Source organism: Eleutherodactylus coqui, chromosome 7 (assembly GCF_035609145.1).
Source record: "Eleutherodactylus coqui strain aEleCoq1 chromosome 7, aEleCoq1.hap1, whole genome shotgun sequence".
Classification (NCBI taxonomy): Eukaryota; Metazoa; Chordata; class Amphibia; order Anura; family Eleutherodactylidae; genus Eleutherodactylus; species Eleutherodactylus coqui.
Window position 1 is genome coordinate 124,219,423 of NC_089843.1, and position 25,612 is coordinate 124,245,034.

The following is a 25,612-nucleotide window of genomic DNA, read 5'->3' on the forward strand; positions in this document are numbered from 1 at the left end:
CTTCTCACCTTGTTTTCCTCTAGGAACTTCAGCTTGACAGACACATCACCTCTCATCTTGTCATACTTTTCTTTGTGAATCTGGAACATCTGTTGTGATTGCTCAATCTTCGGCATGGTTATGGCATCCCGTGGTCCCAGATTTAGCTCCTCCAAATCTGTGCGGTAGGCATCATACTCAATCCTGTCATAAAACCAATACAACAGTTATTAGTGTTGACGGCACTCTACTTATCCATATATATCAGTTAACAACACGGCAATCTGCACAATTCTAAGATAGTTTATTAAAAAAAAATAAAAATTTCCAAAAACAGCAAAAAAAAAACAAAAAAAAACCAAGGGGTTTTCCAACATATAAAACTTTCTTTTTTAGGTTCCCACCCCAGTGGATAGGGGAAATTCCGGCAGAACCACTTTTAAAGTTAAACCCCTTCCCGATCACAACTAAAATATATATCATGCAGTTGCAAAGTGCGTATGGAGCAGGCTCAGCACCTCCGCTTGCTGCGCACATGTTGGTCATCAGCTGTTTTCAACATGACAGCCGCTAGCAAGAGCGGCGGTTTGAATTACACGTCGCGATCAATGCTGACCACGGAATCTAAACGGTCAGCAGGGAGGGGGACCTCTGTTGCCCCACAATGCTATTACCCGGGTTGCCCAGGACCCAGTGAAGGCTCCCAGGCCTGCTATGCACAGATGTCTATCAAGCCCTACCTATGGCAGGGTGTAATAGGCAGCAACACTAAGCACTATAATACTGTAATTGCAAATATTTTTAAAAATCTAAAAAGGACAAAAATGAAAAAAAATAAATAAATCAGTTAAGCTTTTTAAAGGCAAGGATGAAAAAGCAGAATATATATATATATCCTGTCTTCGGAAATAAAACTTAAGCCAGAGAGAACAGATCTTGAAAAGACAGATGCTTGTCTAACCTCTCTGATTGTGGAGCTGCACAGTTATTGCTCAGTGGATGTTTGCAGTAAGGTAAGAGGATAGTAGAAGGGGTATTATTGTACCTTGACGCCACTGGAACTGGTGGGTGTCCACTAGGGAAAGGCTGTCTGACAGCCAGGTGATACCCCGTTTGTGATTGGCTGCAGGGCGCGCTCCCCATGTAGGTCCTTGCAGTGATAAGTCAATGGTCCGTCCACTGAGTACTGGGGTCCAGCGCCTCCCGGAGCTGGTAAGGGGAAATGGGAGGCCGCCGTCGCCCACAGTCGCAGCACAGCTGCCAGGGCGGCGGCTACACTGAGAGCGGGGGCCAGGAGCAGGGGCGCCTCAGCAGAACCTTGGTGTTGCGGGGAGAACCGCACTGGTAGGGCGGTGACAGTGAGAGAGGGGGCAGGAGGAGGCCTGTTGCACATCATGCAAGCTATAGAGTGGAGAATGCCAGCCGCCTCGGTAGAGGAGATGTCACCGGTACACTCACATGAGCGGAAAAGCCAGATGGCAGCCGCACAATCTGGAAACTGGAGTGCTGAGGACCTGTGAGGCAGAGGACGTGCAGCCAGCCCTACAGCCAATGAGAAGCAGGGAGCGTTAATTGGCTGTCAAACAGCTTTAACCTGGTGGACACCCACCAGTTCTGGTGGCATCAAGGTACAATACCACCATTTGGGTGTGTCTTTAAACACTTGTCTACTTGAACACCATCTACTGGTTGGTTTACATTTAGCCATTATTTTGGAGGCTACATTTTGGAGCACATTGTTGCAACTCAAGCCATGCCCCACCCCGCTAAACTAGCTGCATTCCATCTAAGCCACACCCACTTGTCCAGAGAGATTCAAAGAGTCTCTAAAACAAAACAAAATATGGTGCACAGCATGTATATTAGTCTTTTGGCTCACTCTGAGCCTGAATTGTGGCACACTTAGCTACAGGCTGGGGGAGATTTACGAAGCTAAGGAGAAGCAGATGCATCTTCCTGGTGTACATAGCTCTGCATATGACCAGGTATTAGTTAAAAAAGCCAAGACAGCAGGGATATTATCATTAGTGCGCTAGACATGATGGTTCCTATCATGAATAACAGAAACCATCTGAGAATAAACCTGCAGATGAACGCTGTACATTATGGTCAGTCCCAAATTGAACCACAATAAGACCCATTTACTCAGGCGTCGCAAGGTACCCCTGAGATTCTCTGGTGCAGCTCACATTGTACAGCCCACAGACACCCCGTCCATATGCTGTCTGATCTCTGCGGGCATGACAGATTCTGGTCTGCTATATGGACCAGAAGAGGACATGCTGCAATATTCTTTGCGCGGTCTCAAATGTGCCCCTTCAGAACAGTATCAGAGCAAATGTCCAACTTACAGTGAGACCGTGGCACCTAGAAGATGCTCATTAACAGTAATACTACGTTTACTTCAGTGTTTTCAACTAGCTGCGCTGTTGCGGGAGCATCTAACATGGAAAGATAACAAAAATGAAAAAGAATGTAAGCAAAACGGATAGATTTCAGTTTGCTTGTTTTCCACTGACGTTTAAAAAGCGGATGTGTTTTGGTTCCACTTTTTGAACTAGAAGCACTGCAGTCTGCACTTTTGCACCAGTTTTAAAAACAGAACAGCTACGGAAAATTGACAAACACATGGAAGCAGAAGGTCTTTAGTCTCAATGCATGTCTATGGGCACAAAAACAGTGGTTTCTTGATGTTCAGCTGCTCCCACGATGGAACAGCTAGCTAAAAACAAATTAACGGTAGTGTGAACATAGCCTTAGGTGAGATCTGGCAGTCAGCGGCTGCCCTCCAATCAGTGCTGTCCTAACTGCGCACTGGCATCAAAGCCCGCATGTAAAATACCCGATCCCATGAAAGCATCACTCAAATGGGAGCTTCTTCAGAATTCATATGAAATCTTAAAACTGATCTGGAAGAAAAGGTAGAACCAAGGAATATAATCACCGCAGTGGTCGGTAGAAGCAAATAGGTTTGCTTCCTGTTTACACTCAAATTTGATGGCAATCCAATAAATGCAGAACATCTCTCATTGAGGACGTGCCCAGTCTTAGCACATCTATTACAGTTCACACCCAGCACAGACAGTGCATAATTACGGCAGGCCTGACAGCCATACAGTAGGATTAAATTAGGCAATTTGATTCACAGTCAAGTTACAGCCGATTCTAAAAATGGCACCTGAATCATCAGTCTTTCAGCAAACGCTCCATGTATCAGCGGAGCATAGGTACCACCTAGAGATGCGATTCATGCAACCCATTTACTGAATGCCCTCAATTCTGAAGATTTAAACAAACTACATATAAAAGACTCACTATCACAAGAAAACTGCATGTCCTTATTTACATTACTGTTCAACATGGAAAAATACCCTGTGCTTTCAAATATGTCTGTCTTTTCATGATAACACGTGACAATTCACCTTTTCTGCAGACTTCCCGCATAATACATTTTTTCTGCAAAAGTACAGGTCTGCTAATTTGAGTTTAACTCAAAAGGCAAGCCATTTTTGCACTAAATAAAAATATTCAACAATTGTGCAACATGTTGACTCAGGCCCAATCTCCTCTTAATCCTCTGCAAGAGCAGCTCCTGCTCCTTCGTATGGCTTGCCATTATGTAATCTGCTTGCAGGAGAAATGACTGCCCATGACACCAGTCACAGGTTAGGATCTGTTCACACCAGGAAGATTTGTTGCAGATCTGCAAACTCACAGAAGATTTCAACAGCTTCAATTGAAGCTTCCTGCAGATCAGAGTCGAGGGAGGTGGTTCTTCAATGAGCATGGCTCAGTGGTTAGCACTGTTGCTGGGGTCCTGGATTCAAATCTTATCTAGGGCAACATCAACTTTGAAAAACTCCATATAGTCATCACGCTTGGTCAGATGTGAACCTACAACTCTCGCACTGCAAGGCAACAGTGATAATGACTGAGCCACCACATTTGTTCTTTCATTGCAGGGCAACAGTGCCAACTGCTGAGCCATTTTCATTGAAGAACCACCATAGGAAAAATGAGTACAAGGCAGATGGATCTTTTTTTTATTGCAATCAGTTTCTGAAACTGGAAACAAAAGCGCAAGAGTCTGCAATTTTGATCTAGTGTAAAAAAAAAAAAAAAAAAAAGAATTGAAACGGAAAATACAGAAACTTATTAAAATTGGAGACCTTCCGCTTGAATGCATTCCTATGAGCTTGAAAACAAATGTTCTCTTTCTGTTTTACGGTTTGCTGATGGATCAGCAAAATGCTAGTGTGAAAAGGCTCTTTTCTAAAAAGCCAAAATTGAACCTTCTGTTTCTGTACATAAATGGAAGTCCGCCACCTTCCGCCTATATATTGCTGCCACCCAACACTAAACATAAGCTGGGTGGTGTCAGAGTAGCTGGCAGACTTCTGGGACATTGATTTGGAGTCTGCCTGTCCACTTGTGCTTATATTTATGTAAAACTGCATATAAAATACAATATAGGGCGTAGTTCCAGTGTAGGAAATTTGCGCTCTCACAGACAAGCTTGCAGTTGCCAACCACCATTCTAGATCAGGTCATTCCCATTGTCATCGGAGCTGCAGAAGATGAGCTAAACAGTCACGGAGCATGGAAGTAGAAAGAATTTAATAACTGAAGTTATTAACAAGAACTTGCATATATAAGTCATCTGGGATCTCTATCCTTGCCAGCATTTTATACCGGCAAAGGGCCTTTAAAGGGGCCCTATACAAATATGCATTACTGCTAAACTGTGTGAGCCGATACTTTATAGCAGGTACACAGCTACAAAGTCTCCCGTCCTTCAAGTAAGGTTGTGAGGACAAGCTGGTTACACAGGCTTCAATGCATGTAGCCGTGAGCACCCCGTCAAGTATATACCTTTGTTGGGTCTAGTTAACGGGACAATAGCAGGTTTCCACATACTGCTCAACATGATTCAAGGATTAACAGAAGATTCAGATGCACAGAATTATTCAAGAATGGACAAGTGCAGTCCTGAAGTACCTTCTGCAGAAAATATCAACAATTATCTGATGGCATAAAACATTTCATAATGTGCAATTACCATGTACAGTACATAAGCAGGGCCAGTGCCTTCAGTAAGATTCATGTCAATGACCTCACATAGAATAGCAGCACCAGAAAACAAAGTGGGGAAAAAGCTGTGCTGCTCTACAAACACCTATAGACAGGCTCAGACAGCAAATATGGTTTAACAGCTAGATTTAAAGGGGTTGTACAGCAATAGAAAGCATGGCCGGTTTATTACAGACATCCTGTGGACAGGTGTGTGGTTGTGCTGGGGAGAAAGATGCCACGAGTTTCCAGTCCTACACAACCCCTCTGACACAGATAATGCTGCCCCCGCTGCACAGATGACATGTAAAATGTGCATTCAGCTATGGATTGTAACAACACGGTGCGATATTCATCAATGCCGTACGTTTTTCACATTTCTGCAAAAACGGGATGAGAATTGCCACTAGAGTAGAATTCACTTTCTCCAGAAGCCGATAATTTTAAAATGTATTTTGTTTAGTCAATGCCATTTGCAAATTATGAAAATATTACATTAGGTAGTGCTTCCAAAGGATGGAGGTAGTTCATAAAGAGGGTCACACTTTGCAATATAATCTATCTTTTCACATCTGCGTCGGAACCCCCGACTTGAAGATCAGTCTGCAAATATCGGAAGAAAAAGTTCTGCATGCAGGGCTTTTTCTTCTGTCCCAAAACCGGGCAGGTGGGCAGAAAGTAAGCGATCCCTATTATAGTTAATAGGGTCCTCCTGGCACAGTGGTTTTGAACAGAACAGGAAAGCAATATTTTGAAACAATGTTTTAGGTTAAACAGGTTTAAGAATTTTGGTGATCTTTAAATGTCTTAAGACGTGCCGACACAAATCCGTGGGAATGGCCTCCTGTCCCTATTAGGAACGGGACTAGACAAGGATGCACCCTGTTGGCACTCCTGTACACCATGATGGAGCATCTAGCAGTGGCATTAAGGAACAACCCCGACGTAAAGGGCCTAGATTGACTTCACAATATTTTGCTAGAACAGGGTGCGCTGGGTTATCCCTATTTCACCAGAGCATGGGAAAGAGAACTGTACATTGAGATCCAGGACTCGGATTGGGATAGAGCCTTTACGTTTGCCCATAAGCTACCATTAGCGTGTGCGGCACAAGAGAAAAACTATAAAAATTGCTCACCAGGTGGTACAGCTCTCCTGACCTCATCCACCATATTTACTGTGATACCGAACTCCTGCTGGCGATGTGGTTCTGGGACTGGATCTACGCTACACATATGGTGGGAGTGCCCGCAACTCCAAAACTTTTGGCACGTGATCTTCCAGAAATACGAAAAAGTCTCAGGGCTCCGAACACACTTGTGGTTTTTTAACTCTGCGTTTTGTTTTTTTTACACGGGTGTCAATGGGACTTTCTAAGGTTAAAAACGCATCATAAGTTTGAACTCACGGATGTTTGTGCAATGCGTTTTTAACATTAGAAAGTCCCATTGACATTGGTGTTTAAAAAACGCAAGTGTGTGGGAGCCCTCAGAGGAAAAAGTAGCTGTGACACCCCCCCCCCCTTAATTACTTACAAGAAAATCTCAAATACCTATTCCCGCTGCCCCAGAGTGATTTATGGATATCTATTAGGCCTCATGTCCACGGGGAAAATCAGGCCCACTACGGATTCTACATGGAGAATCTGCAGCGGGTCCCTCCTGCCCCGCGGACATGAGGGCTGAAAATAGGAATTTAAAAGAATTTACTCATCCGGCGCGGGCGGGGAAAGCCTTCTCTTCCTCACGGCCGGATCTTCTTTTTCGGCCGGCGGATGAATTCGTCACGGCGGCGGCACGTCGCCGACGTGCCGCGCGCATGCGCCGGGCACATCCGCTGAAGCAAGAAAGATCCGGCCGTGAGGAAGAGAAGACCTTCCCCGCCCGCTCCGGATGAGTAAATTCTTTTAAATTCCTATTTTAGGTCTCCCGTGGATCCGGACGGCTTCCATAGGCTTCAATAGAAGCCCGCGGGAGCCGTCCCCGCGGGAGACCCGCTCGAAAATGGAGCATGGTCCAGATTTTTTCATGCTCCATTTTTTTAAAATCACTTTTATTGACCATCCGCGGGTATTTATCTACCCGCGGGTGGTCAATGCATCCCTATGGGGTGCGGATCCGCGGGCAGGAGAAGAGTCAAAATCTGCTGCGGATTTTAATTCTTCTTTTGCCCGTGGACATGAGGCCTTAGAGTATTTAAAAAGAAGAAAAAAAAAAAAAAATAAAAGATACAGGCTACATTTACACAGAGTTACTTTTTGTTAAGATCCACATCAAAGACCACATGTGACAAATGAATTTTGTGGAAAATTCCTCCGCCCCCACTACTTTAATGTCTTAAAGGGGCATAACAAAACTAAACAAAACAAAAAAAAAAGGTCTGCAAAAAGTAATCATGACACTGATGAAAAAAAACAAGCAAAGACCGATTACCTGGCCGTCTCGTACTGTTTAACAGTAATGAGTGTGTCCTCAATTGTCTTGTTAACTAGTGTATTTACACTGGAAATAAAAAAGTTGATGGCCCCCAGAAGAGTTTCTCCATTCTTGGCAAGAAGCTTCTGAGTGTCTGCATTGTATCCAAATTCCTCCTAAAATACATGAAAATGTGAATGTCAAATAATAAAAGTTAAAGGGGTTGTCCGGCCATAAACATTAGGTCTCATTACTTCTGTTTGCCCAATACAATGCACTTTGTAATATACATTGTGCATTGTAAATTAGGCAAACAGAAGTTATTCACTTACCTTTTGGTATGCCCCCCCCCTGTGTTGCTCCTCGGTTGCCATGGGTTCCGACAAGTCTCTTGTCCTCTTCTTGTTGGGACGACGGGGACACGCTTCTCCAGCACAGCTCTGCGCATGTGCAGAAGAACTTCAGCCGCTGGGAAGCTCAGTTCTGCCTGCAGGGGAGGCGTGGCTGCTGGCTCTTCATCTCCAAGGTAAGAAAGAGTGGAGGGGCGGGCTCTCGTGGGGGGGGGGGGGGGGGGGGGGGGTGGAGAGAGATGGATGGATGGATGTGTGCAAGGGGGGGGGGGGGGGGTGCAGTGATTGTGTGCGTTTGTGGTGTCTGGAGCCCCGGCTGTCAGAAGTCCCGGGGGAAGGGGGGGGGGGGGGGTGGAGAAGGGGGGAGATGGACGGATGGATGGATGTGTGCAAGGAGGGGGGGGGGGGGGGTGCAGTGATGTGTGTGTGGGTGCAGAGACCCGGCTGACAGAAGTTGGGGGGGGGGGGGTCATTGTGAGGGGGGGGGGGGTCGCTGTGGGAGGGGCACTATGAGGGCATGTGTGTGTGGGGAAATGTTTTGTTTTACTTTACTTTAGCAGGGTGGGGGGGGGGGGGGGGGGGGGGCAGTAGGTAGCCTTGCAGTGGGGGGCTGCAGGAGAGTTCTCTCTCGGCTCTCCCCAGCCCCTCTCCATTCACTATACACATGCCAGGATTTTATCCTGAACCATGAGTGTATAAGTGTCCCCTGGCTACAACCCCTCTGAGTATAGTATGCAGCAGGGGGCGGGGAGAGACTGTAGAGCAGTTCAATAGGGGTGGGCGTGTCATGGGCGGGGCTAGGACGTGAGCTGGGGGAGGCCATGAAATCCTGCTTTTTCATGCCTCTTACTGCCATCGGGAGCGCGCACACAGAAGAGGGAGAGCGCAGAGCATTGTGGGAAGGCAGCACAGAGGCGCCATCTTTGAAAGCTGCAGTGAACATCAGATTCTAAGGTAAGAAACTGACATTGCAGCTGATCTGCCTGCCGGTTTGAGCCCCTGTATGCTGTGTGTTACTATCCTTACTGAAAGGGAAGCAGCAGCATTATAAAATTTTTTACCCTGTGTGGCCGGACAACCCCTTTAACAATTTGCACAAACGCATTAGCCAATTAAAAAAAAAAAAAAAAAAATACAGAAAATTACTATGAGTGGTGGATACATTCCGCTTTTGGCAACGATTTTCTTTACATTACCGTTCCCAAATGTCCTATTCCAGTGTGTGCTGAGCTACTAGTGGCACAGTGGGGTCCTGTGGTCAGGACCCTACTTTTTTTGTTGTTGTAGGACCAAGGGCATCGATGTCATAATGGGGAAAGACATTTTCACAGAGACTCCCATACTAATTGTAGTACTCTCAGCAGTTCTAACTTTCTGTTATAGGCTACTTTCAAACTTGGTCTGTATATGCTCATCTTAAAAGGGAACCTGCCACCAGGATTTACTACCGAAACCACCAATATTTCTGTAATAACTGTGGGTAGGACATGCGGACAATGTATTTTTTTCTATACTGCAGTATCGTTTCATTGTGCAGGAATGACAAATCAAAACTTTACCTGACCGGTATGCTAATCAGCAAGGCAATATCCCTTTTGAGGCGCTCTTTTCTAAAACATGCTACTGGGCTGTTACCAAACTTTTTTGTCCAGCCCCACTTTCAGCAGGAATTGCTGTCCCTTGTGTGAGAAGTATGGCGCAAGAGTAGCTGAAGATTCCAGAGGACTACCTCGGTCAATCGTGCATGCACTGGTGCAGGAAGACTCCTTGATAGTGTCAAGTGAAGAGAGTGACTTCTGACATAACTTTACACTGCCGAGACATCCTACTCCACTGGTATGTGTGACGGACCAAGGAAGTCCGCTGGCATTGCCGGCTACTCCTGCACCCCAACTCACACACAAGGCACAAGTGTGGGATGTGCATTAGGTACAGGAGCTGCTGAGGGCCATCAATCAAGGAGAAGGGGACTGGTTAGAGGACAGAATTATGTTGGACTCAACTTTGGCTCATCAGCATACCTGGTAGGAAAAGTTTTAATTGGGATTTCTGTGCAAAAGAAATATTCAACAGAAAACCTGCCTGACTGCTGCATAGCAATTAGCTAGTTATTAGTATTATTTATAGTACCAGTGTTTCTGGTGGCGCCACTTACTAATATAATAATATACGGTGAAAGGGATTGTTACAACGCTGGGCATTGGTTGACGATTAGATGAAGGCTGGATTGGTGTTGGCAGCATTAGCACTTGAGATGACATGGTATCACGTTCAGGAGATATAAAGATAGTGGTGAAGGACTTCAATGTTGGTCAATATGCGCCACCAGCTATGCATGTGTACATTTGTGAGGTGTATAGAAGCAGCACACCAAAAAAAGAAAAGGTTTTCACAGCATCATCTTCCAAAAGTAAAAATACTTACCTTTATTGGAACAACCAGGGTAAAAGGCAGAGCAGAGCTACGTTTCGGCTGATACGTCAGCCTTTCATCAGCTTGAGAAAAGCAGATGTATCAGCCGAGACGTAGCTCTGCACTGCCTTTTACCCTGGTTGTTCAAATAAAGATAAGTATTTTTACTTTTGGAAGATGCTGTGAAAAACCTCTTTTTTTGGTGTGCTGTTTCTCATCTACACACTTATGGTCGATTGTTTTGGAGCCTATTGAAATCCGGACTCCTGCGGAAGCTTGCACCTGCCTTATTTTTGCACCCCCACATCAAGTGGTATTGATTTAGGTGTGCTGCTGTTTATACCTATTTTTGACATTTGTGAGGTGTCATTTATTGGAGTCTCCACACAGATGTGCAGCTGTCTCAAAACCAGGTACAAACTTCCAGACTGAGTACTGCTGTATCCATAGCAATTGATCTTGCAGGGGCTTCTGGGGGATGTAGTCAGCCCATAGTCCCTCATTCAGTGCACAAGGGTAAAGGACCTGTGATGACGTCACAGTCATGTGATCAGTGGCAGAGGTAAGAGCCGGTAACTGATTACATGATGGTGACCTCATCACAGGTGCTGTCAGGCTGTACATGTAACTCACACAGCACACACGGACAGACAGACAAGTGGTCATTCGCACTTTGATTTTAGGTAAAAAGGTTGAAGCAATTAACATTTGCCTTCTCCTTCATTCCCAATAATCCATTATTGTTATAATGATTTAAAACCAAGATGGCAGTTTGGCTGGCGTGAGTGGCCCTTTATACCTTGTGGTTTATAGTGGGGTGATCTGCGAGAAATTCTGAGCATCTTTATTCAACATTGACCTGTAATAAGGCTGTGAAAATGACCCTTGCGTTTTGTGTGAAATAAGGAAATTTCGACTGGGATTAGGGACACATACAAGTGCCTATATATTGTGGTATGCTGTATGCAATGTAGAAGACGGATGACAGACATAAATGTGTTACAGTGGCACATGACAACGCTGTATTTAAAGGGAAACAAAAAACTAGCAGATGCCAGACAAGGCACAAATGCCAGGAAGAGACAGATTTCAACATTAGCTGCTATTTATCGGAGCCATCAGCATTTGTACTAAAAACAGAACATGAAACCGGCAGATCGTGTACATGCCGAGCATCTGTTATATAAAAGCAAGATCACAGACAGTGATGTCATGGAGGACAGTAAGACACTGAATGGGAACAACAACAGGGGTGGGCTGGCAGGCAATTATACATGATCAAAGCCGCTCAAATGTCAAGTAAATCATCTCATGGAGGGGAAGCAAAACAAGGAAAGAGAAGAGCTTCAGGTACAACAGCGACGATGATGCACACGGCCAATGAATAGCATCCACATTACTATGGGAACCTGCCTAAAAACAGGACATGCACAGCAGGACGATGAGCCATCAGAAGTGGAAAGTGGGCGAGAACAGCCTAGTCCAGCCTGACACCCTTCTATGCACACTTGGTACTAATCACCACCAGCAAATTTAAAAAAAAAAAGGTATATTTTTTTCAGAGAGCTTTGGAATTAAATTAGTGGCTATTACAACTTTTGTCTAATACAATACTATTAGTGCAGCCAGGGTAGATGAATGCATCTTAAAGGGGTTGTCTCGAGGAAGCAGTGACATTTTTTTTTTGCCCAGTCCCCCTAATTAAGCATACATTACTAAGCCCCCCTGTAAATGACTTTTCTAGCTGGTTTGTACTTACAGTTCCAGCGTTTCAGCAACTTATAAAAAGTTTCCCCAAGATGGCCGCCGGCTCTTTTCCCGTCGCTTGCTGTAGCCCGATGTGCGCGCTCCCGAGACGCTACCAGCTGTGTCTCCCTGACAACCAGACGCCCCGCAGCCGCCGACCGGACCCCAGGATTGAACGCGGCCGACCAGTCACCCACCGCCAGGCAGCAGGTAACCGGCGCTACGCCCCGGGGCCCCAGCGGCAGGCCCTGGGGCCCCAGCGGCAGTCAGTCACGCGTCACCCCTGTCAGTCCGTCACCCATCACTTACCTGGGCGGCTGGGCTGGGCGGCTTCTCGGCATGGCTGGGCGGCTCTGCACCTTCCTCTAAGAGAGGATGGTAGCAGAATGGCCGCTCCAGCGCGCTCCCGAGAAGATACAGCTCGTCTGCGCATGCGTAGAAGAGCTGTAGCGGCGAGCACACTGAAGCGGCTCGTGCTCAGAGCAGAAGATCGGACTGCGCAAGCGCGTCTAAAAAAGCAAGCCGCCAGCGAATTTAGACGGAACCATGGAGACGAGGACGCTAGCAACGGAGCAGGTAAGTGAATAACTTTTGTATGGCTCATAATTAATGCACGATGTATATTACAAAGTGCATTAATATGGCCATACAGAAGTGTATAACCCCACTTGATTTCACGAGACAACCCCTTTAAGCTATAGAAATGCCAAAGTACAAGGCTGGACTGCCACCAGACAGGGGTCACAATAAAAGTTAGTGTTTAGGCTTAAAAAGTGTCATAATTAAATGTAACCAGGTTAAGGCTTGGGAACAAGAGCTTACCGATTGAACTTCACTAGATGCCCATCACACGGGGCAACTTCAATACATGTGAACCTCTTTGATTAAAAATTGCAACATTGTAATTTTTATACAATAGAACATGTTGGTGCACAGAATGGCATGTGTCTGCTTGTTCCATAGTACATTTGGAAAAAAGCCATGTCTATCAAGTTCAACAAGGGGGAGGGAGAGAGTATGCAGGGTTAACGTGTAGTGCACAAATTAATAGAAAGTTTGCAGAAAACATTTAAGAGCTATAATAGATTCCTGATTTTTCGCCCCGTCTAGTGATCAGTGGGGCCCCAGTCATCAGATGTTTAGAACTTATTCTGTGCCAACAGGTGACATATGTTGATTGTGGGAAAACTCCTCCAAGTGCCCAAGGCAGAGATGATCGAAATCTCTTTTCACCCAATATATAAAGTCACTTTCCATTATGTAAATAGCCATTTAAACAGACTTTGAAGAGCAATCATGCATGCTACAGAATCCACGAGAACCAACTGTATAGAGGTTTCCCGGTTCCCAGAAAAGTAATACTGCACACAATGCTTCAATGTAAGTAGAGCCATACACATTAGATTAAAGGGGTCTCTTTGTTTTTTTGACGGTGCCAGATCTCCTGCGGCACTGGCTGTAGCCATGACGTCCTGTCACAGAGACATGTGACTGCTGCAACCAATTTCCATCTGTAGGTAACTCAGGATCGACCAGCATCTGACTGCAGTGGTCACATGGCCCCGTGGCGGCGGAGCCAGAAGAGTCAGATGGGGGACCGGACATTGTCCGAATGAGAACTGCGGAGAATCAGGTGAGAGGAGTATGACTTTTTCTTTTAAACATTTTATGCAGTACGGAGCTTATTTCAATTTCATTTTTTTCTCCACAGACGAACCCTTTAAGGTTGGCCAAACCCAACTATTCCGGTGTGGCTGGCTGTCCATCTAATTGTTATGGGGGTCTCCTGACTCTCCCGTAGGTGACACTGAGAGAAAAAGGTCAGGCATGTTGGATTTCAACACGCTCAAGCCTTTTGTTCTCAGGGGAGAGCAGTAGTCACCAGAGGAGTCAGTCAGTGGCTCACTCCTCTATCCCCATTGAGAATGCATTCATGCTTGATTCAGCTGTATGTGCATTGGGATGGGGGCCGGTGAATATGCATGTATCTTGTGTATTCACTGCGTATTTAATTGCTCCATATGACTAACGGTCTATTATACAGACATAAAAACATGTCTGAATACCCCCAGTGCAATTCAATCTCAACTCTCCGTAATACAGAGCAAGAATACACTCCTGTAAATGAGGCTTTAAACAGAGATTGCAGTGTTTTACTCTATTACACTCTGAAGAGAGAAAAAAATTACAAATTTTCATGGTGCCTGGAATTTTAGAAGTTATTGGGTATTTTTTCACCAAGAAATAAGTACCATGGAAGAACAGGACTGTGGATGATGGGATACGCATATAATGGCAGACTGTTGTTGAAACATCCAGAGCAATTTTCCATGAACATCTCATCGCAGTAAATCACAGAAAATGTAGTTTCAGCGGTGTCTCAATTAAGAAAATTTTGTTTAGTTCACGTTCTAGGCTTCTTGGGATTTAGCCTTGCACCTTCAGCTTTTGATTGATCATTACCTATATTTGTCCACATCTTCAAAAAAGGGAAGATGATGGATCCAGGAAACTACAGGCCTGTGAGCCCGACTTCTATACTGAGGAAGATCTTTGAACAAATTATTAAATAGCATGTATAAAAGTACTTGGATACATGAAAATGCGGTAGATATGTCTTACTTTAGTAAAACATTTGACAAAACCATCTCATACCATACTTATTGAAAAAAAAAGATCAAATATGGGATTGACAAGGCAACTGTTAGGTGGATGCACAACTGGCTGAGTGATCGTACTCAAAGAGTGGTCATAAATGGCTGCACATCCAAGTGGAAGAATGTATCAAGTGGGGTACCACAAGGCTCTGTCCTAGGCCCAGTGGGGGTCAACATTTCTATAAATCATCTGGAGGAGGGAATTGAGGGGAAACTGATCAAATTAGCTGATGACACAAAGCTAGGAGAGGGAGAGAGGGATACTTTCCTCTCATATTTTTTTCAACTTTACCTTTTATTTACAGACAGGCCATTGCTGAATATACTAAGTGTTAATTCTAGCCAGTGTCACACTGACACGACACAGGAGAATGGACACGGAGTTTGAATTAATGCTATTACAAGTGGCAGCAGGATTCCTTTGCGTCTCCCTGAGGGCTCCAGCTGAAAAAGCTCACAGCTAAAGATCATTTAAACAATTGAGCAAACAGGAGGCGCTGAGTGTATACCTGCCAGATACGTATATATTGAATTGTTGCTATATAGCTTTGAAGACCGTATGCTGTTAAATACTAATAAAACAGTTTAAACATAAGTAAAAATGCAATGTTCTACATCTGGGCAAAAAATGAAAAGAGCACATACAGAAGGGAAGGAATTGGGCTAAGCAGCAGCACATGTGAAAAAGACGGGTATACTCATAGATCACAGACTGAACATGAGTCAACAATGTGATACAGTGGCAAAAAAGGCAAACAATTCTTGAACGTATTAAGAGAAGCATAGAGTCTTGATCACATGATTTAATTATTCCCCTATACTTTTACTTCATCAGACCTCATCTGGAATACAGTGTCCAGTTCTGGGCACCCCAATTTAAAAAAGACAAAACCGTAGCAAGTTCAAAAAAAGAGTTACCAAGATGGTGAGCGGTCTGCAAATCATGTCTTATGAGAAACGGTTAAAGGGGTTGTCCCGCGCCGAAACGGGTTTTTTTTTTTTTCAACCCCCCCCCCGGTCGGCGCGAGACAACCCCGATGCAGGGAGGTAAAGAAAGCTTACCGGAGCGCTTACCTTAATCCCCGCGCTCCGGTGACTTCAATACTTACCGCTGAAGATGGCCGCCGGGATCCTCTGTCTCCGTGGACCGCAGCTCTTCTGTGCGGTCCATTGCCGATTCCAGCCTCCTGATTGGCTGGAATCGGCACGTGACGGGGCGGAGCTACACGGAGCCTGCATTCTGCTCGAGCGGCTCCATAGAAGACTGCAGAAGACCCGGACTGCGCAAGCGCGGCTAATTTGGCCATCGGAGGGCGAAAATTAGTCGGCTCCATGGGAACGAGGACGCTAGCAACGGAGCAGGTAAGTAAAAAACTTTTTATAACTTCTGTACGGCTCATAATTAATGCACAATGTACATTACAAAGTGCATTAATATGGCCATACAGAAGTGTATAGACCCACTTGCTGCCGCGGGACAACCCCTTTAAAGGATCTGGGAATGTTTGGCTTGCAAAAAAGAAGGCTGAGAGGAGACTTAATAGCAGTCTACAAATATCTGAAGGGCTGTCACAGCGTAGAGGGATCAGCCCTATTCTCATCTGCACAATGAAAGACTAGAAGCAATGGGATGAAACTGAAAGGGAGGAGATACAGATTACAAAAAAAACTGTCTGACAGTGAGGGTGATCAATGAGTGGAACAGGTTACCACGGGAGGTGGTGAGTTCTCCTTCAAAAAGCCTGGACAGACATCTGTCAGGGATGATTTAGTGAATCCTGCACTGAGCAGGGTGTTGGACCCGATGACCCTGGAGGTCCCTTCCAACTCTACCATTCTATAGGTCTATATACAATACAATATGTGTACATGTATATGGACATATATAATATCTTGATAAGCAGACGTGATTGAGAAAAACTAATGTCATCTTCAGAATCTACGACCCTAAAATACCCCCCAAAACATCTCAGTCACAAAAATGGTGTTCCCCAGTGTTATCTATTGATTTGGTGAGCTGTTTCACTATACATACAGTCTTATCTTCTTAGAGTTGCTGCATGTACGAAGTTAAAATTTTGTTTTAACCTGTTAGAAACAAATCAATAAAACCGCAAAGCTTGAAAACCGGTTCAGCAAGGAAATAAATTCATCTCATTAATTGTTCCCAAGGAAAGTGACTAAAATCAAGACAGACCTGATTAGTAAAGAGGTTGTCTTGTTTGCCTCAGCAACATTTTATACAATAAAGGATTGGAAGAGCGCGCCTCAATGTACAGTACAAACTGATCCGAGAGTACGAAGACAAACTGTACTCGTTACACAACAACGCTCTATAAGAGAACACGCTAACGGAGCCCACAAAGGTCATCAATGAAGCATGGCTATAGGGTGTGTAGGTAGATTTAAGATTAATGGAGGGTTTTGGTTTTTGTTCCTAGAAGCACTTTAAAAGATGAATAGCTATAAGGACGTCCAATAAAGGCTTAACGACCTTTCATAATAGCCCTTCAAATAAATAAAGCAAATACATTACGCCAAATGGTAGTAGAAACAAAAAGTTCAATTTGTTGCGCTCATACTCACATGTAACTCTAAAGACTTCAAACTGAGGTCTGCAAAAGCATCTCCCATTTGCCTCTGGGTCTGCACCATTTGATAGAGCTGTGAAGAAAGTGTCTGAGCCAGCTTTAATACATGTTCATACTTCTTTTTGTTGTCTCTCAGAATTTCTATCTGTGCTTCTAATTCGAGGTCTACTGTCCTTGAGCCACGTCCTAGTTTCTCAGACAGAATCTGCCGGGTGCACTGCAGGGATACAGACATTTACAATGATCTGATAATCATTAACTGTATACAACTCAGACAGTATATTAACATTAACAACATGTACTATATTATAGCATTTAGTATTTTAATTAAGACCTCCTGCACTAGACATGAATCAAAGCGACAAAGGTCACATAAAGAGAAGCCACATTCCGGCCACTACAGCCAATTTTAGAAAATATTGTATTATCTGCTGTTATATGCCAAAATTCATTAGATGTCTTACAGAATGATCTTGAGAAGCAACTTATTTCAGCATGTAATGTAAAAATGCCAATGCCCAACTTGCTATGAAGTACATGAAAATCCAATACCACAAGGATCCCACTTGACATTTCAAGCAATATGGCACTGAACAACTGGCTCTGACTAATGGAAATTTGTGCATTAAACTCTATGTTTATTATGTCTATTGGCTCTATGTTTCATGTATAGACTGTCAAAACTGCTAGCATCATTGGCACTCCTGGCATCAGCACTCATATCCTGGCCGCCATGATGCTAGGAGTTTGGTGATGTTGTGCTGCAGCCTTTGATTGGCCGCAGTGGTTGTGAGATTCCGCCCAGCCCATCTACCCAGAAGTCGCTGCTGGCTGTCAGGTGTGTCCTGGGGTCCCAGGTGAGGAGGGTATCCCCTCCTTTGTTATTTTAAGCAGGGCCCAGGCTGGGAGATAGAGTTTTGTTTTAATGACAAAACCCCTTTAACACAGCTCGTCTCACATTTCCTATAAATTCTAAAGGGCTGATTAGTCAGGAAACCGCAATCTCATCTATCCCGCTGCCAAGATGTCAGTAATTAGATGTGGCGGTCAGTTTATCTGCTCCCAAGAGCATAGGCCTGACAGATCAGCTTATTAGAATCACAACAGGAAAGGCATCCTCCATCTCTTTGTGCAGTCTCAGATTAGTTCATCTAATCAGTTATAGCTTGATGTTCTCCCATACCAGAATGCATCAGGTTATATAGCAACATACATAATTGGTTGTCTGCAAGCACATGGACAATTGCAACTTTTTCACCAAACCTGGATTACACTGCTGTGGCCAATCAAGCACACACCATATTTCATTTCAATGGGGCTGATGGAAATAGCTGGGCGCTTGGTATTACTCTGTCAGCCCCACTAAAATGAATGGAGCTAGCAGTCCATTCACTGAATGATCACGCCTGTGTAAAAGCATGGGAGCGATAATCACTGGGATGGCTGTTTGACAAGCGTCACATGTAAGATGACCCTTAAAGTCAAAAACACTGCCACACCGACAGGAACCAAATATCTGAAATAATTTAACTCTTTAGTGACCAGTCTATTTTCACCTTAATGAACAAGCCATCTTCTTCGTTTTTTCATAGTAGCGTTAAAAAAAGTGTTGCAACAATTTTTATATCATTGTTTTTTGCAGGACAAGTTGTATCTGTTATTGGCAACACTTTGGAGTACATATAACAGTTTTTGGTCCATATATCCGCCCCCACCCCACCCCAATAAAAAAAAAACTAGACAGGAACTCCACTATGTATATTATTTGGGAGTGGGGCACAGAGGTGTTTGTTTCATTGGCATTCACCGTACGGTAAAAAACTGTTATTCTCTGGATCAGAACGATGATGGCGATGCCATGTTTACATAGTTTGTGTGTTATTACTTTAGCTCACTAAAAGCACATAGAAATGTAAAAAGTTTCTGTTGCTGCATTACAAAATCCAGAAGATTTTTATTTTTTCATTGAAAGAGCCGGACAAGGACTTTTTTTTGTGGGACAACCTGTAGTTTTTGATTGGTGCCATTTTGGGCTACAGATGACTTTTTCATGACTTTTAAAGGGGTTGTCTCGCGGCAGCAAGTGGGGTTATACACTTCTGTATGGCCATATTAATGCACTTTGTAATATACATCGTGCATTAAATATGAGCCATACAGAAGTTATTCACTTACCTGCTCCGTTGCTGGCGTCCCCGTCTCCATGGCTCCGTCTAAATTCGCTGTCTTCTGGCGTTTTTAGACGCGCTTGCGCAGTCCGGTCTTCTGCCTGGTGAATGGGGCCGCTCGTGCCGGAGAGCTGGTCCCGCGTCATCATCGTAGCTCCGCCCCGTCACGTGTGCCGATTCCAGCCAATCAGGAGGCTGGAATTGGCAATGGACCGCACAGAGCCCACGGTGCACCATGGGAGAAGACCCGCGGTGCATCGTGGGTAAAGATCCCGGCGGCCATCTTGGAGAAGAAAGAAAGAAGTCGTCGCAGAGCGGGGATTCGGGTAAGTAATATATATATTTTTTTTTTTAACCCATCCCTTGGGTTTGTCTCGCGCCTGAAAAAAAACAAAAAACGTTTCGGCGCGAGACAACCCCTTTAAATTCTGCTCTTTGAGAGTAAGTAGCAAAACACAGCACTTCTAGAATAGTTTTTGAGTTTCTCCGCTGCCAGCTGTTACAGTAAGAGCTTGACTGTCAGACAGCAGATCCGCTGACCTCCTCCTGCTAGATCGCAGGAGCTTTAAACCCGTGCTGTAAATTTACAATGGCGTTGGTTTAAAGCCCAGAACCAAGTGCAGTATTTTTACAGAGCTTGGTCACTAAGGGATAAATCCGAACACTTATGTGCTTTTCAATCGTATGCATTTCTTTTAGGAGAACAGGTTCCCTCTCGGATCTATAGTTTTTTTTTTTTAATTGTAGCCCTGTCAAAGACTGCAATAATAGTTTTTTGCAGCTCCAGGTATAGCTGAAAGAAAGTTTTTAGGATTAAAGAAAGCATGCGAAGCTCCACAAATAAATAAAACCGATCTCACAGACCTTATATGTATTTAAACTCCATTTTCTCACTAGTTCTAATTTTTCAATAGCTGCATTTCTTGGTTCTTCGGCGAGGACGACTGGGCCACTTCTCTGCTGCATCCTCGGTCGTTCAGCTATGGAAGCAAGTGAGAAACAAGGAAAATATTTGAAATAAGAAAAAACAAAAAAAGGAGTGCAAGCATCAATATTAAAGTTCACAGATCAGCCACTTGATTCGAAAAGTCAGTCAAATGCAAAACAGCTTTTGTATTTCAAAAAAGAAAAAAAATGTTAACTTAAGCAAAAAAGGTTCTCTTTGAATGGAAGGGCAACAATCACCATTTAAAAAAGTAAACTGCACATCAAGGGCTCCTTCACATGGGCATATGAGTGCAATGTTGCGAGCCTCGTAGCGTTGTACTCATTGCAGCCCCTGCCGGCAGAACATCCAGGAGAGATGGCATACAGGCTGCGAAAGGCACTGCGCATGCCAGGGATTATGACGTCACGGACATGCGCAGTGTTACTTCTTTTTAATTACTTTTCAAATCCTTCGCTCTATGCACAGCGGGGCTCCCTAGTAAATGCTGCCCTCTTGCAGGCATTGCAAGAGGGCAGCGTTTCAAAACACAGTCCTTCAATGGCTTCGTATGAAATGCAGGGAAATAGAGCATGCTGTGATTTATACGGATGTCCTCTTGCAGTTTCAACGCAGGTGTGAATGGAAGAATGAAAGTCCATATACTTTTGTTGCCTCCATTGACTGCGTGTTACGCACAGGAAATGCACGTGCATAATACACAGGGACAATACGCCCGTGTGAACGAACCCCAAGTTAAGAAATAAGTACTAATTCCCAAGACGTCCGAGACATGGAAATATTGAACCAGCACTATAGTGCACATATGTCAAACCCAAGGCCCAAAGGCCGATTCCAGCACTCCATGTAATTTTACACGGCCCCAACCAGCTCCGGACATAGAGGCACTGGCTCTCCACTTTCCCCAGGGAACACAGCCGGCGCCTGGCAACACAGGAAGGGGGAGCAATCTTGGGTTCCAAGCTCCGGCGCACACCTCCACACTGCTCACAGCTCTGACTGCCCTACCCAGGTACCCTAGCCACACTTCAAGGTAGAAAGCTAAAGAGATGAAAGGGGAGAAATGCCATCTTAGTGCATAGAGCTCCATAGCAACGTTAAGGAGTAGTTCCAGTTCTAGACCTTTCGCATGGGATGGAATTATGCAGCCGGACGTAGGCAAATCCGCAGTTACGGAATTCCACATCTGAAGCCACAGGTCTAACTGCGGTATTTGATGCAGAATTGCAGGCAGGTTTCTCCAACTGTAGCCAGCGGATTTTGGTATGGAATTTTACCGTGGCTTGCAGTACATCCTTTGGCCTACTCCAAGCCGTGTGAAAGGTTTCTTAGGGTTCATTCACATGGGCGTATGCAGTTTTGGTCCGTGATATAGTCAGTGTTTTCACGGACTGATACTGTGCATATTCACTATATGTTGGCATATTCACTGATGTGGCCCTAGGTGAAAATGAGTGTGACACCCCTGCTGTAGGGGTTTTCAAGAAATGTGTACCCAGTTTGTTCTGGGAACGGATACCCGTGTTCTCCACCAATGTGTTCCAATGACCTATGCAAATAGGGGAGATAGAACAATACCTCTGCAGCGCCACCTATTGAAGGCAGCATTCCTGCAAGTCAATGTTAGACTCTTTATACAAGCCTTGTAACAATGACTTGTCACAGGATAACAAAAGGTGCAAGTTTGCTTTAATTCATCTTTTACATAATTCTGACTCAAGCCCGAGTAGTAATATTTTGTCGTGCTATATCATTAGTACAAGTTAACAGGAAAACAGTCAATATTACCGTAAGCAGAGCTGTATTATCGTGATTTATTTTGCAGCAAAGTTTTATAAAACAACATCACTCTCTCCATTCGTTGTTCTCTGGAGGGCTATATTGCGTGTAACCCATTTATGGCCTTCTCAACAGCACAAGCTGAAGTCCAGCTACAAGGGTGAAGCAACCTCCGACATTCTTTTGTCATTGAAGGGAGGCGCTAAGTTACAAATTGCTTGTGAATGGCGATTCCCCTATCCGGGTTTGTTCACAGATGAGAGCCACACATTTCAGTACGTACTAGAGAAACACAGAGTGATGTTGCTTTAATGCATACAGAAAAAATTAGATTTTAGATAATATGAGATTAAAGCACACTAATATAATACAATGCATTAATCATCAAGGGGTTATCCGAGAAATCAAGGTGTTAGTGCAGCAGCAGCAGCTCCGGGGGGTTATCCAGCATTGCAGTACCTGACGGAGCAATTATATCATCTCCTTGTCCAGCCAGTCTGCTAGCTGCTGAGCTGCTGGGAGAAATGACTGGAGACCTGGGGGTCGAAAAGGATCCTGAAGAAGAGTACAAATTACATGGACATTAAAATAGTTAATACATACATTTGTAAAATATGAATGGAAGGCATTGGACCCGACTGTTAATAGGCACTGCTGACAAAGAATGCCCGTTTGCTTCTATGGTAGGAAGATCCTCGCTCAGTGGATGGGAGTGAAGCGGGCCGGAGATCGTTCTGGCTGCCCGCCTCCAGTCACAGTAAACAGGCAGTCATTCAAAGATTAAGGACTGCCTGTTTACAATGAATGATGCAGCAGGAGACCAATGATTATTTTGTGGTCTAAATAAGAGATCTGATGAGCGATTTATCGTCAATCGGCTTAAAAGGAGGCCATACACTGTAACAAGCTGACGGCCGAACATTCACTTGACAAACGGCCCTTACTCCAGACTCCCCATACACATACACGCTCGGCCAAGCATGCAACTGGGAGCGGGGGAAATTGCTGCTGCTAGGCACCTCTTTGGGAAAGAACGATTGGACATGTTAGAATCAAGACAGGTTACCCCCATATATATTATTAGGGGGGCAGCCAGTCCAGTGGAAAACTGGCTGGATGCTCCAATGTTGTTCTAATATAGCCACTTTAAGGGTGCAGTTATACCTACATACATTTAATCAATTACTAGCTAAACTGGTCTGTGCGAATGGCCAATTGGTCTGATTGGAATGACTTATTTGCCAGAAAGCTGCTCTAAAGGAACTTTAACATGGGCAGATGATCAGGAATTAATGATTATTTCTCTAATCATCTACCCGTTTAGAGGGACCGATCAGCCAGCAAACGGGCACCAAGCAGCACATAAATAAAGATCTGCCTTCGGAAGCTCATCACTCTCTTTACACAGCGATGTGTTGCCAACAGTGGAACCATACGATGCCCAAATGATTGTACTAATGATTGTTCGAACACATACAGTAGCACCAACTACTCCATGTATACTAAGCTGAACCAGCCTTATCTGACATGCTGAAACATTGAACAGGGCTTGTCCCTGGTAGAAAATCTGCCAATATAAAAGCACCCATACATGCTTAAATATCTGTCTGCCAAATCACAATGACCAATGTGTAAACATTCGTAAGACAACGCCATTATAAGAAAGAAAGGTTTTATTTTCAGATGAACAGATGAGAAAGAGGAGAATTAATTCTAACGTAACAAATAAGTAACTCTGGTAATAAATCTTCTAGCTGTTTTAATGCAGAAAGCAGACTGCTCCATACACTGTGCAGTGGCCAAGGTGGGTAGTGCAGGCCGAGTCCCATTCACTTCAATAGGGCTGTAGCCTGCAGTACCAATCTGGGCCACTGCACAGTGTATGGAGCGGTCTGCATTCTGCAACAAAACAGCTAGAAGTTGGACAACCCCTTTATCTATACACTTAAGTTAATGGAAAACTTGAATATATATTAGTTTGGAGATCTCCAGATTAGTTAGAGGGCCATGGTACTCAGAACAGCACCGTAGCCACTCATTTCTCTACGCAGGGTGCTCCACCAATATAACCTACTGTAATATTAGAATTTAGTAAAATGCGCACAAAAAGTGTGCATACACTCTCTCTACCCAATTTCAATGGAATGAGAAATATCCTCTTTATATTGCTTACGTTTTGATAGATGATAAATATCTGGAATTTATGACACATCCAAAGCTACTGTAATAAGCAGGAACATAATCATCACCATATCTGAATTGTAAAGTGTCCTTTTATCAGAGGCCACAGGAAACTGGCTTAGGCCGAATGCCCACGGACGGATTATCGCTGCAGAAACTCCAGTCAGTCCACCTCGGCATATCCATCTCCCTGACCCCTTCGTCCCTACCGCATTCTCCTCCCCCCTTCTTCCTACCCCCCCCCCCTCACAATCTACAGATGGTGATTTTGCGTTATATTACCAGCTGTTGGGTAAGAGAGTTAAACTAGAGGAGAAGAGTTTGATAGTTGATGCTCGATTTTATCCTTAATACTCCTCTAGAAGGGTTACATTTTGATCTCATAATGCCAATTGCAGATCGAATAGCTGAGTATGAAATTATAATACTGGCATGTGTACTCTCCATTCCTATGTATGTATGATTGATACATGTTATATCTTTTGATTTTTCTGTCTAATTGTCAAAACTTTAATAAAAACTGATTTAATAAAAAAAAAAAAAAAGAAACTCCAGTCAGACACCCACCACAATTGCCGCAGAAATGTCCATCCATAGCCATGCCGTGCAAGACAATTCTCCCCTGCCGAGGAGCGGAAATCAGCTGCAATTTTCCGCTTGCGGGGGGAGAATCGCAGCATGTTCTAATTTGTGCGGAAAAATGCATGGTTGGCTTCCATTGCAGTCAATGCAAGCAGTCTGTCCCGCAATACTCCGCGCTGTGGGCACAGCGGAAGTATTGTGGGAATCTGCATCATATCCCAGCACCGATGCATCCTGCGCTGCACTGTGCATGCATCCCAGCCGACACTCTCGCGCTGGATCTGGACAGGTGAGTATGGTGTCTCTGGGGGGGTGCCAGGTCTGATTCCGCTGCAAGATTTCGCAGGCGGAATCCGACCCGGCCGTGGGCAGGAGCCCTCAAAGGAACTATATGACCAAATTTATTTATTTATTTATTTTTTTAATTAAACCCAGACTGAGAAATATTTTTTATTTTTCTAATCTGTTTTTCTTTTCTGATTGAAGAATTTTTTATTCAGTTTTTTACACATGACTATAGGGGCGGCCATCTTGCAGCCATCTAAGCTACATTTAACAGCATTTCGAGAAACGCTTTAGAGCAGCTTCATGGGCCATTGACACAATAACTTGTATGCGAGACTGTTCTAGACATGCTCTGTGACCTGTGCAAATGTCATTTTGCAGGGAGGGAGAGTAGATGGTCACAACTTATCAGTTATTGCGAATGATGGATCTTATGTCATCTACACATGCAT

The 25,612-nt window shown here is 44.3% G+C and overlaps 1 protein-coding gene across 3 annotated transcripts in view; it reads right to left on the reverse strand.

Annotated features, from left to right (window-relative positions):
* Positions 1-25,612, reverse strand: part of ARFIP1 (ADP ribosylation factor interacting protein 1) — a 97,014-nt gene that overhangs the window by 17,359 nt on the left and 54,043 nt on the right. For 2 of the 3 annotated variants that reach the window (XM_066573640.1, XM_066573639.1), the window contains 5 exons: positions 22,572-22,667; positions 20,252-20,367; positions 17,215-17,436; positions 7,482-7,639; positions 9-183 (listed from right to left, as the gene is read on the reverse strand). In XM_066573640.1, the coding sequence (XP_066429737.1) occupies positions 9-183; positions 7,482-7,639; positions 17,215-17,436; positions 20,252-20,367; positions 22,572-22,667 (767 nt within the window). The remainder of the gene's footprint in view (positions 1-8; positions 184-7,481; positions 7,640-17,214; positions 17,437-20,251; positions 20,368-22,571; positions 22,668-25,612) is intronic. The other variant, XM_066573641.1, reaches the window with a different exon arrangement.